This window comes from Spermophilus citellus (assembly GCF_964194105.1).
Source record: "Spermophilus citellus genome assembly, chromosome: 18".
Taxonomy (NCBI): domain Eukaryota; kingdom Metazoa; phylum Chordata; class Mammalia; order Rodentia; family Sciuridae; genus Spermophilus; species Spermophilus citellus.
The window spans coordinates 19042802-19055217 of NC_138200.1; the positions used below are offsets into that span (position 1 = coordinate 19042802).

The 12416-nt window shown below is 45.2% G+C and overlaps 1 protein-coding gene across 3 annotated transcripts; it reads right to left on the reverse strand.

Moving 5' to 3' along the window:
• Positions 1-3492: 3492 nt before the first annotated feature.
• On the reverse strand, positions 3493-9408 carry LOC308638344 (uncharacterized protein; the record flags this gene model as incomplete). 3 transcript variants are annotated; one of them, XM_081275690.1, is made up of 4 exons in its annotated part: positions 3493-4495; positions 5516-5581; positions 7932-8106; positions 9125-9408. In XM_081275690.1, the coding sequence occupies 4 exons, from the start codon at positions 9406-9408 to the stop codon at positions 4493-4495; spliced, it is 528 nt and encodes a 175-aa protein (XP_081131816.1). In that variant the 3' UTR covers positions 3493-4492. The 3 variants fall into 3 exon arrangements, 1 of the variants encoding a protein (XP_081131816.1); XR_014019822.1 differs by lacking the exon at positions 7932-8106 and having other exon boundaries at positions 9125-9185; XR_014019823.1 differs by lacking the exons at positions 7932-8106; positions 9125-9408 and adding an exon at positions 7045-7182.
• Positions 9409-12416: the final 3008 nt, after the last annotated feature.

Below are 12416 nucleotides of genomic sequence, written 5' to 3' on the forward strand. Positions count from 1 at the left end.
CAATGCCTGCATGATGTATTTTTCTCCATCCATTTACTTCCAACCTGACTTATGTCATTGTGTTTGAAGTTCCTTGTAAAAGCCATATACTTGGGTTATGTTTTTTTCATTCTCTGACAATCTTTGCCTGTAATGTGTGAATCTAGAGTATTTTTTTTCAAAGTTTTTATTATGTGAGAGCTCAAGTCTACCATTTTATTATTTGTCTTCTGCTTGTTACTCTCATTCTCATCCCTCTATTTCTTTTTTTCCTTGCCTTTCTGTGGGGCTATTTGAACACCTTGACCTCCATTTAGATTTCCTTATGACATCTTTCTTTCTAGTGTATTCCTTTGAGTAGTTTTCTTAGCGGTGGCTCTAGGTATCATCATATACATTTCTAACCTATCAGAGCCTACTGGTGTCCACACTGGATCACCTTACTATCCTCACGTTTTAAGCATACTTGTCTTAAGTGTTTTACATCCTATACGTTGAACCCATTCGATGATATTATAACTTCGGCTTCAATCACAAAATATGATTAAAGAGACTCCTGAGGTAAAGGAGAGTCTATCATATTTGCTTCCAGTTTTGCCTGTTCGATTGTCTTTTCTTTCATTTCTGACTGTCACCGCCTTCTTCTGTTATCATTGTCTTTCTTCTTGGAGAGCCTCCTCTAAGGATACATCTGTGAGCAACAAGCTCTCCAGGGTCTGAGAATGACTTTATTTCCCCTCATTTTTGAAGGCTGAGGGATTCACAGTTGGCAATTCTTTTCTTTCAGCACTTGGAAAATATTGTACCACTTCCTCATGGCCTCCATGGTTTCAGACAAGAAATCTGTTGTCATTTGGATTAGTGTCTTTATAGGTAACACATTGTTTCTTACTGGCTACTTTTAAGATCTTTTTTCCCCTTGTATTTAGTTTTCAGAAGTTTGATTCAGATGATACATCTTGATGTGGTTTTTAAAAAATTTCTTCTTTTTTTGTATTTCCTATTTCTTTCTTGGTTTTGAGCCTCACCCTCTTTCTTCTCCCCTTCTGAGACTCCAAGTATCTGAATGTTATCTCTTGTTAGCATTCAAGAGAACACCCAGCTCTATTTTCAGGCTATTCTTTCTGTTGTTCAGGCTGCGGAAATTCTATCACTCTATCTTCAAATTAATTGCTTCCATTCTCTGTTGTCTCTATTCTACTTTTGAATTCATATAACGAAATTTTTTTATTTCAGTTATATTTTTCAGTTTTATAATTTCTGTGGGTTTTTTTTTTTTTGCTGTTTTTTTTTTTTATTTGCTTCAAGAGAATTTGTGTCTGGTGAAGCATTTTTGTGTTGTTGAAAATTATCAGGTAAATCCAACATTGGATTCATATAAGTAGTGGAATCAATTTTCTTTTCTCATTGAAATTGTGATTATCTGATATGATTATGAGTGATTTCAATTAGTTCCTGGATATTTTGATTGCCATATTAGGACCCTTTTGATGCTATTTAAATCTGTTTCAGCAAGCAGTTGCTCTGTATAGGTTTACTATGTAGTTTCTGACATATACTTGTAGGTATGAGGCCCAGTGACAGTTTGGTTATCAGAATATTTTTAGTGTGGCTCTGGACTGGCTTATTCTATAGAACTGCTGAGGTGACTGCTTGGTCTCTTGGTGACATCTATTTGATGCAATAGGCACTTCCCTGGTGTTTGTGAACCAGCTTCTCTTGATGAAGTGTTGGTGGCAGGGTCGGGTTCAGAAGCTCCTTGGACTGGGTCTTTTTATGTCACTAGATGAAGGACAGATAAGCACAGAGCTAAAATGGTGCTGTCCCTGCGGGTGGACAACTCCTTCTTTGATAGCTGCAACATGTGGATCAGCCCATCTGCCAGGGATTCTGCTGTAGAGGGAGAATGGGGCTCTATACGTCTCTTCCGAGCTTTTACTTGACCGTTGCCCACTTCTCAGAAAGAGCAGATTTTTCTTTTCTTTTTTGAGTGTGTGTGTGTGTGTGTGTGTGTGTGGAGATTGAAGCCAGGGACACTTTACCTCTGAGCTATATCCCCGGCCATTTTTTTTTTAATTTATTTTGAGATAAGGTCTTGCTAAGTTGCTCAGGATAGACTTGAACTGGCAATCCTCCTATCTCAGCTTCCTGAAGCACTAGAATTACAGGCATGTGCCACTGTGTCCAGCAACATGGGAGATAACAAAGGAACCTCAGAGAACTTACAACATTTCTCAAATCCTGAGCTCCAACGTGAGTCTTTTAATCATTGTCTGTTAAACAATTTCCAGGGTATCTGGTTGTAGAGAGAGGACAGCATTTTGTATTGCTGTTATTGGTTTTGGTGGTTCTAGAGATTGAACTCAAGGCCTCATCCATGCTCGGCAAGCACTCTACACTGGGCTACATCCCCAGCCCCAAAGGCCAATTACCTCTTCTTCATTCCACTGATAAGGGAAGGATTCCTGTCCAAGGGTTGTGGGATGGTGGATACATGATTGTTGAACCTGGACAGATGAGATAAACAGGATTTTAAATAGTTGCATATTTTCATATCCTGGGGCAGGAGGACACCATGTGCCACATAGGTTCCCATGGGAGTTGCACATGGAACTAAATGAACAGCAGGGGCTGTGGGAGAAGGCTTTGTAGTATCAGAGAGAAGATGCTCCTGGGTCCCCAAGGGAAGAAGTAATTGAACCTGTTTCATGATTCCATGGACTGGCAAAACCCAATACTCAGGGATAAAGAGGAGCTACTCCTGGCCCCCTTAAGGAGGAGGAGGATTATTTGGCTAGAGAACCTTATAAGTGGGAGCAGAATGAGGAGGGGAACTTACAGTTAGGCCATTCAAGGCCCTCCTGATTTTGCCAGGTGCAAGATAGCTAAAAACAGGCCAGAGAGCACAGGGAGTTGTAGAAAAAGTACTGTCTTATTCTGGAACCAGAACTCAGGTTTTATTTTTTAACATTCATGAGAACTTTGCATTCTGATCCACATTTGTTTTGAATAGACTTGCTCTTCTTCAGATCTCTGTTAAAACTACGATCACCTTCTTGGACCAACAGCATAAATCCTGAGCATCCTGTACACAGCTTGAGATGATTTAGAAAGTGCAATTTAAATTATGTTCCCTTTGATACATATGTATATTAACTGAAAAGTACTATATTACAGATAACTTGAAAAATGGGGAAAAGGAAAGAAACTTCATCATTTTAACTTACAAGAATAGCAATTAGAATTTTAGTATTTTAGTATGATTCCCACAGTCTTAATTTCCTTATAAAATCTTTAAATGGAAAAGTGTGGAGAAGGGGATTTGGAGAGAAGATGGTTAATGGGTACAGGGGAATAGCTGGGTAAGAGGAGAGTCTTCTAATGTTCTACAGCACAGGAGGAGAGCTACGGTTGACAATAATTGTTGCTGCAGTCCGGCTGCAGCAAAATAACCGGGGGGGGGGGGGGGGGGTGTGAGGAATGACTTGTGTAGATTGATACAGCAGGAGTGGGAGCCGTTTATTGTAGGACAACAGAGGGATTTATACATTCCACACAGCTTGTCTTAATTAGCATAAACTAGATACATCAGTCAACCAATAAGGACTCTCCACACTTAATGGCATTACTTCACAAACCACTCCCTCTGGCAAAATGCCAGGCACCATCCAGACTTGTTTACAGACTCTAACATTTGCCAGCTGACTTGTTTACAGACTCTAACAAATTGTATATTTCAAAATAGTGAGCCAAGAAGATTTTGAATGTTCCCTACATAGAAATGATAAACATCTGAGTTGATGGACATGCCAATGACCCTGATATGATCATTATACATAACATATATTGAAATATCACACTGTACCCTACAAATATGTACAATTACTATGTGTCAATTAAAAAATAAAATTTAAAAAAAAATTGCTTTTGGTACTGGTGATTAAACCCAGGGCCTCGATCATGCTAAATGTGTACTCTACCACTGAGCTACTCCCCTGACCCCTACATTTTTTTGTAACAAACTGTAGCTATATACAATGTATATGATTTGTTAACCTATTCTTTATGTTTGATGTTTTTTAAAATATATTTTTAATTGTAGATGGACACAATAACATTATTTATTCATTTTTATGTGGTGCTGAGGATCGAACCCAGTTCCTCGAGTGTGCCAGGCAAGTGCTCTACCACTGAGCCACAACCCCAGCCCTGTGTTTGATGTTTTGACAAAGTTCTTCTTCTTTCTCTCTTGAACAATTCAGATTTTATTAGGTGGGACTGAGCAGGGGAGGTAGAGACAGTGGTCCAGGATGGTTTGCAAGCTGAGAAGTGAGGAGGACATCTTTCCAGGAAATCAGCTCTGTGCAGGATGAGGGTTTGGAGGCCTCTGCATAGTGCTGTGAGGGAGTCCATGAGTCAGAGCTGGAGCAGGATGAGGAAGGTGTTTGAGTCTTCGATGACAAGGGGAGGGCAGCAACAGGCTATTTTAAGGATATGAGACCCATATTTCTTCTCACTTTAGGAGAGACACAAATAGGAAAAAGGAGAACATTGAGCTGAGATGTGTGGTGTTAGGTTTGTATTGGTGACAATTCATGATTTTCTAAAAGCATAGCAGTATAGAAACAAATATGCATAAAATCATGTGAATATACACACATGTATATTCCTTAGTGGTTTCCAGTGAGGGGATCCGGGAGAATTGACACCCCAACAGCAATGAGCACACCTAGTTCCTTCTCTTGGTTTCTAAATACTGTTCTCCAGCAAGAGCAACCAGAGTTCTTTGTAGGAGGGGCTGACTTTGAGGCAGGATGGGGGGAAAAATAAAATGAGCCTGAAACAGCTTTTGCCAGGAAGGAAATACTCAAAAAAAAAAAAAAAAAAAAAAAAAAAAGATGGAGACATATTAAGAGAAGAAAGCCAAGAATAAAAGGGATCCCACTGGCCAACTGGGGTTACTGAAGTACCAAAGTAAATAATGAAAATAGCAGTTTACAACCCATTGGAAATAACAGAAATTAATGAATAAGGATTCACTGATGTCAACAGACAAGTGAATAGCTGGAAATTTGATGAGGAATGGGATATTTACATAGCTTCAAAGTAACCACCACCATATACTTATTAATTACTAAGAAGAAAGAAGTAAGTTTATGGAGAAGGCTGGTGCACAGCACCTTAATCCAATGATCAAATTGAATATCACATGTAGATTAGCTACCTTTTTGTCACTATACAGACTACTTGTGACAAAAAAAGAGGTTTATGTAGCTTATAGTTCTGGAGGCTGAAAGTTCAAATGACGTAGCACAGGTACTGCCACTTGGCTGCATCACTTTATGATACATCTGGCAATGGCAAGACTGCATGAAGGAACAAATGATTATATCCTGAATCAGGAGAAGAGGGAGAATTGGATGGGGCCAGGCCTGCCTTCTCATGAGAACCCAAGAGTTCCCAGAGAGCTGCCTAAACGCTCCTGGGTCATGCCCCCCATGACCCAAGGTCCTTACACTAAGGCCTAAGGCCTTACCTCTGAAAAATTCCATCTCCCCCAGTACTGCCATCCTGAAAACCAAGTCTTCAGCCACAAGAACATCTGGGAGGACACAATTAAAACATAGTCAAACCAAAGTAATCAGTTACAGGACAAATAGAAATCATGTGTCACCTGACAGGACATAGTTTAAAAAAAAAAAAAAAGTTCATTTAAGAGGTGATTCTTGCAGGTATGTGGGGAGAAACAGAGAAATGAGACAGAGGAATGAAGGAAACATGTCCACAAGGGTGTTACCCTGTGGGCAACTGGAGCTCAGCCCCACTGGGCATGTCTGAGAGATTGACTTGAGCATGTCTTGCAATTGTCAAATGCAAGAGGCAAGACACTGGGTATCTATTCACCAACTCCATGTTGATTGACAGCTACTCCCAGCGCCATTAACTCCTTGGCCTGCCCCATGTGCCGGGGTCTGTGACACCTGCTCAAAAGACTCTCAGGCCAGGTTTTGCAGGGACAGTAGGAAGCCCTGGGGTCTGCGGCTGTCTAAAGGGGGATACTGAAGGACTAGTGGGGCACTGGCTGCATCTTCTGCAAAGGCTCTCTATTATCTGACTTCCCCTAGCCCAGCCACCCCGTGACCTCATCTCTGTCACTCCCCCGCTCCTCGATCACTCCAGCCACATAAACCTGCTTCACGCTGTCTCTCAAACATATCATGGGTCCTTTTACCTGAGGGCTGCTACCTCTGCCCCAAATGCTCTTTCCAGGCACCTGCATGCCTCTTGCCTCATCTTCTTTGGGGCTTTATCTAACTGTTACTAGGAGGCCTTCTTGGTAAGAAGATGGTAACCTCCAATTTGGACAATCCAAGGAGATTTTAATAACATACTATTTACAAAGGTGTGGGCAGAAGGGGTAATGAGTGCCCCTCAGGGCTAGTACATCCAGCCAGAGTTACCATTCTGAGGCCTAAAGGGGTGAAGAAAGAGAGGTGTTCTCAGAGCCAGGTGGGCTGTGCAGGTAAAAGCCTCCTAGAGGGGCTGAGGCCTTGGGAAGGGGATGAAAGAGGCTAACCTCACTTCCCTTCTACACTTCAGACTTCTAAAGGTGCTTCCCATCAGCCAACAGGAAGCCAGAGGATAAGGGAGCCCCTCATGCTGCTTCTGAAGTCAGCTCCAGGCACAGAGCTGGGCACGAGGGTAGATGTCCAGCACACAGTCCAAAATAACAATTTACACGTACTCCTGTCCTTCTTCCCTGCTTTATTTTTCATTTTAGCACTTATCACCACCTAGGCCAGATATTTCACTCATTTCTTTATTGTATTTTCCATCTCCCTCAATAAGGTATAAGCTGTACATGGTCAGAGATTTTTTTTTTTTAAATCCCCAGCAGTACCTAGACTAGTGCCTGAAACACAAATATATTCAATCAAGACTTTTTGAGTAAAGTTGCTACCACACAGAAAAATTCCCCCATCTATGCCCTTTTTATCCTAAACCTGGGAATCTGTGAACATATTAGGTTATGTGGCACAGGGGAATTAAGGTTAATCAGTTGACCTTATGATAGGAAGATCATCCGATGATCCAAGTGAGCCCAATGTAATGATGACTCCAGAAGAGACAAACCAGAGATGCCACACTGCTGGCTTTGAGGCTGGAAGAAGGGACCACAAGCCAAGGAATAGAGGCAGCCTCTCAAAGGTGGAAACAGAAGACAGGTTTTCCCCTGGGGTCACCAGAAAGGCACACAGCTCTGTTAACTCTGATTTTGGTCCTGTGAGACCCCTTTCAGACTTCTAACCTACAGACATGTAAGATGAAAAATGTATTGTCTCAAATTTAGAATTGTTTTAAGCCACCGAGTCTGTGGTTATTTGTCACAGCCACATAAAAAACCCATGCACTGGCCTTTGTTTTGAATGGCAGGAGCATAAGCTCTGGAGCCTGTTGGGGCTGTTCTTCTGCCCCTCCTTTGGGAGGGAATTTACACCTTCCTTTTCTGTGTAAGAGAATATTAATTGCTCTTTCCCCATGGGTGGGGAGGGGCTGGAGATCAGTATAAGGACTTGATGACTTGATATAAGTGATACACGTGGCTCAGAGCCTAGTCCCCAGCAAGCCCTCTTTTGAGCCACAGGTCTTACAAGTGACAGTAGATTGTAGACATTCAAGAAATATTTATGGGAAGGTAAATATATGTTGTCAAATGATGCTCCATAATGGAGTTCATCTTTCCTGGGACACTGCCCCCTGCCTTTTGGGGTCTAGTGAAAATAAAATTTGAGAATCTCTTTATGCATACAAGTTTTTCTTTCTTTCCCTCCCTCCCTCCCTCCCTCCCTCCCTCCCTTCCTTCCTCCCTTCCTTCCTTCCTTCCTTCCTTCCTTCCTTCTCTTCTATTTCTTCAAAACAAGAGTGCAGGGGTCTACAAGGCCAGTGCTCACCACACAAGTGACGTCAGCTCCTGGACTTTGCCCACGCTGAGCTGCCCACGTGACAGCTGGAAGGCCAAGAGTGAAGCCAAAGGAGAGGCTGTGTCTGGAGGTGGCTTGATGAATTCCCTTCCTGGGCTGGGCTTTCACAAGGTTTCTCCACCAGGGCCTGGGAACTGGGGGAGGCCTAAGGGAGGGAGAGTGAGTGGTGATTGCTGGAAACTTCTCCCTGATGCAAGATTAGTGTTGAGGCCAGTCCAGCAGCTCCAGGCGGTGCCGGCCAGGGTGAGCACATCCAAACCACCCTCCCTCCTGGTGCACGTCCAGGATCAGCACTCCCCAGGAGGTGCACACCCACCACCTGTGTGGGGAGGTGGGGCTTCCCCCAGACATCTGGGGAAGTGGGAGAGCCAGGGCCCTGAAAGGCAGGGGACAGAGGAAGCAAGAGAGCCAGTTTCAGACTCTGCAGTGCCAGAGCACTCTGGAGGCGGTATGCATGTGCCCACTCGGTGCTGCTTACAGCTGGTGCCCTTAACCCCCTCCGGACCTGAGTTTGCAAAGCAGAGGAGGGAGAGGTTGTGAAGTGAAGCCAGCAGTAGAACAAAGGATGCTTTGCCGAAGAGGGAGGCACCTTCCACGAAAGCCTCCGGGCCTGGGGAAGTGACTCACTAGGCCCCCCGGGATGGACTCACCCATGGGGGTTCTTTGGGGCTGAGCATGCAGCCCAGCTGCCCAGGCTCGGCCCCACGGGGTGGGGTAGGGCTTGTCAGTCTCTGGGTGGAGCTTCCCCAGGTTCCCCCTCTCCCTCAGGGGGAGAGACCTGGTGTGCGTCCAGCCCCGGGGCTTTGGGTACTGCCGGGTGCTTCATTAGGCACTGCCAGACGGGGCTGCTGCCACCGCGGCTGCTTGCAGCTGCCTGGGGCTGAAGGCGTGGTCCCTTCTCAACCCTCTTTCCCGTCCACCCAGCCTGGACCCGGGCTCTCCCACTCTCCGCAGAGCCATACTGCTTCCCTGATGGAGCTAGGCATGGGTGTCACTCGAAGGTGGCGCCCGGCTCTGTCCCAAGGTTCCTGGGACGCCTGGGATGAGAACTTGAGAGCCCTCGCTGTACGCCCCGGCTTCTCGGGCAGTTGCACAATCTCCCCCCAATTATTCTCCCTATAGTGTGTGGCAACCGGGAGAGAATTCCAGGACCTTGTACTTACTCGTACAAATCTGCCTTCCTGCTGTTTGGCTGCAGGGCCGGGCGTGGCTCCGTGGGCCCCGGGAGATGGAGGCGTGGTCGCGTCCAAGAGGGCGTGGCCCGCGTCCGCCGCGCTAGCAGCAGCCCAGCCCTGCCCTGGCAGTCTGTGCGCACCCAACCGCAGCTTCTTCGGGAGCCCTGGATCCCGTCCAGGACACAGAGGAGGAAGCTCTGGTGACATTCTAGACACGGGCGTCGAGCCGCACGCTTGGCCCGCAGACGCTCCAGCTGTGGCTGGTGGAGCATCTCCGGCCCATCCAGCCAGGGATGCCCACGCCTGGGTCCTCCCAGGGGCAGGGTGGTCTACTTGCTGCTCCAGCGCAGCTGGCTCATCCTTGCAGCTCCCAAAGACTTTATCCTGGTTTGTGGTTTCCGTGTGAGGAGGGTCCCAGGAGTCAGGCTCTGATGACCCAGCTGTTATTCCTCTGCCATGCCTCTGGGTCAAGGAAGAGCATTGTCCCTCACTGCCTGGGAGCCAAGGATGGCTGTCATGACTGGCTGTTCTGAGTAATGGAAATAAAGACAAAAATCCAAATGCAGCTGACCTCTGGCCCTTCTCCTTATGTGTTTTTCCCGAGGAGTGTGGCTGCCTCATTTTCTGGGTCTCTCATTAGAATTTTAGAGAAGCTTCTTTGACTACGAGGTTTGAGAGGTAGTTGGTTCTACATGAAAATTCAGGCATTTGGGAGTAAATCTGTGTTTGGTGTCATGACAAAATGGGAAACTATATATAGTTTTTGTTCTGGATACCTACAGATCCTCCAATAAACAATTAAAAGTAAACATTTCTTGTGGATAAAAATAATGCCTTCTCTTAGCCCATAGGATATGTCATCATCCAAGCCCCTGCAGTGGCTGGCATAGGTTGGTTACACAAACGATTTTTCTCCTCCAGTGGTTAGGGAGATAAAGATCTTTGTAGGGAAGCAGGGACCATTTTAATAACCAAAGTCTGAAACCAGCAGCCACCTCTACCCGCTTTCCCGGTCATGGTGGTTTGACTTACCACCCAAATAGCATCAATTCTATCTAACACATCCTTCTACTGCTAGGGGTAGGTGTGGCATGGATAAAAACACAGCCGACTTCTTTCTGGTGGAAAAGAAACTACCAATCATCAGCCATGCCTGGACACCCACCTTCAAGAGTGCCTTTCTGGACTCTGAGGTGTGAAGAGCTTACCGTGGGTCAGGCAGGAGCCCCACTTGCTCAGTTTTGAGGCTTGTGGGAATTGAGCTGCAATTCAGAGTTCCCAAGCCAGATCCAAGAATTAGCCTAAGATTGGGGGTGTGGGCTTCCCTGGGGCTGAGGGGTCCCTCCCTGAACTTAAGAGAATATCAGCTCAAATCTTGTTCCTGGCAGGAAGTTGCTCTCAGCTGCCACCAACACCTTTTTCTTTGTCTCCTTCCTTGCAGGGCTACCTCCTAAGGTCTAGACATAATCAGAACTGCCAAGAATGTGCCAGGAATGAGCTCCTACGAAAAAGAAATTCTGAAGAGAATGCTTCTCTGACTTTGGGCCCCAGTTAGTGAATTGAGTGGTTTTATCTAAATTACTGTTGTTACTGTATAGTTAGTTTTCTCTAAGCAACTGCCCTTGACCATCTTCCTCAGATCAGGGTGAGGTTATGAAAAAAAAGCAGGGAAACTGTCTTGGGCTTTATGTGGGCATTAGAGCTTTATCTTTGTGACTCCTTTATAGGTTTCCATGGATACTGACAACAAACCTTGTTTTGGTCTAATGTGAATTCTCACACTAACAAGGCAGGAGCTCCTTTTGACAAATATGCATGAAAATCATTCCTCTATTCTTAATTAATTTTAAGGACATCCATTTGTGGATAGTCTGACAACTTGCGGCAATGAATACAGTAAGATTTTACCCTATCTAGTAACCCAGAGTCTTTGAGGATAGATAATCTCAAATCAAAGCCTCCACTAGAGATGAGATGTCTGCAGAGGCCCCAAGTGCTCTTTCTACAAGGAGCCACCTCTTTTGGGTGGGTTTTGGGGAAGTAGAAAGAGGGCCATCTGTGCCCTCATCACACATGAGACAAGACCACTTTATGGGGCTGCCTTGAGCTTTGTGACCTTTGCCTGTCTCTTAAAATCAACTGAAACGGGCTGGGAGTGGTGACACACATTTGTAATCCCAGTGACTTGGTTACAGATTGTAAATTCAAAGTCAGCCTCAGCAATTTAGCAAGGTCCTAAGCAACTTAGCAAGACCCTGTATCTATCAATCAATCAATCAATCAATCAATCAATAAATGGCTGAGAATATGGTTCAGTGGTTAGGCACCTCTGGGTTTAATTCCCAGTACAAAAAAATAAAATCAACTAAATTTATGGCATCACATGGCCATATCACATTTCACAGAATACCATATCAGCCGAGATATGAGGTTCAAGCTGCCCTCTCTGGCCGTTGGTTGTCCCTCTAGCTCTGTCCAGAGCTCTTTATTGTTTTGAAGTAAGTGCCTGCCTTCAACTGAAAATCCTCTGTCAGCTCCCATTTTTATATATTCTACCTTGTCACCTACTTAGACGCTCCAATATTGTGTCCTAGATTATCCTCCTGGTCCAGTGTAACTGTTTTGCTGTCTGTGGAGTCAAGGGGGAGAACAGGGCCTGTCAGGATGGGGCCATCTTGGTAGACAGCATTCTCCAGGGAACAAAGGTCTGCCTCTTAGTCAGGGGACAGACTCTGCTGGGCTCAGTCAACTTCAAGTCTTCTCCTGGACAGAGGCTTAGTGGACAGTTTCCCCCAGTTCTCACATACACACTGTCTCCCATCTTTCCAAATGCATTAGTGGCTCTATTCATACATACACATGAATGAAACCAACCTAGTGCAAAAGGCTCAGCACACCCAGTGGTTGGCATTGGTGGAAGCTGGAGCCCAGGGCTGGGGGTCTGGAAGAGGTGGAGGAGGTCACTGCCTGAATGCTCTCACTCCCAGGGCTGTGGCAGGGTGTGTGCTAGGTGTTGAGGGCCCAGGCAGCTGCAAAGGGTCCAATCCTCAGCAGGATGCTCCGAACAGGAAGCTTTGGGATTTGCACTTAGTATAGATACTCAAGGCCCTGTTTAGCGGCCAATCAAGTTCCAAGTAATCACCCAAGTTACAATACCTTCTTGTGGCTTCCTTGGTAGACTGAAAACAAAGCACTAGAGCTGTGTGTAATTTATAAAATATCCTTTATTTAGTCTAAGGAACACAGTCAAGTAGTAGGTTTAAAAAAAAAAAACACACAC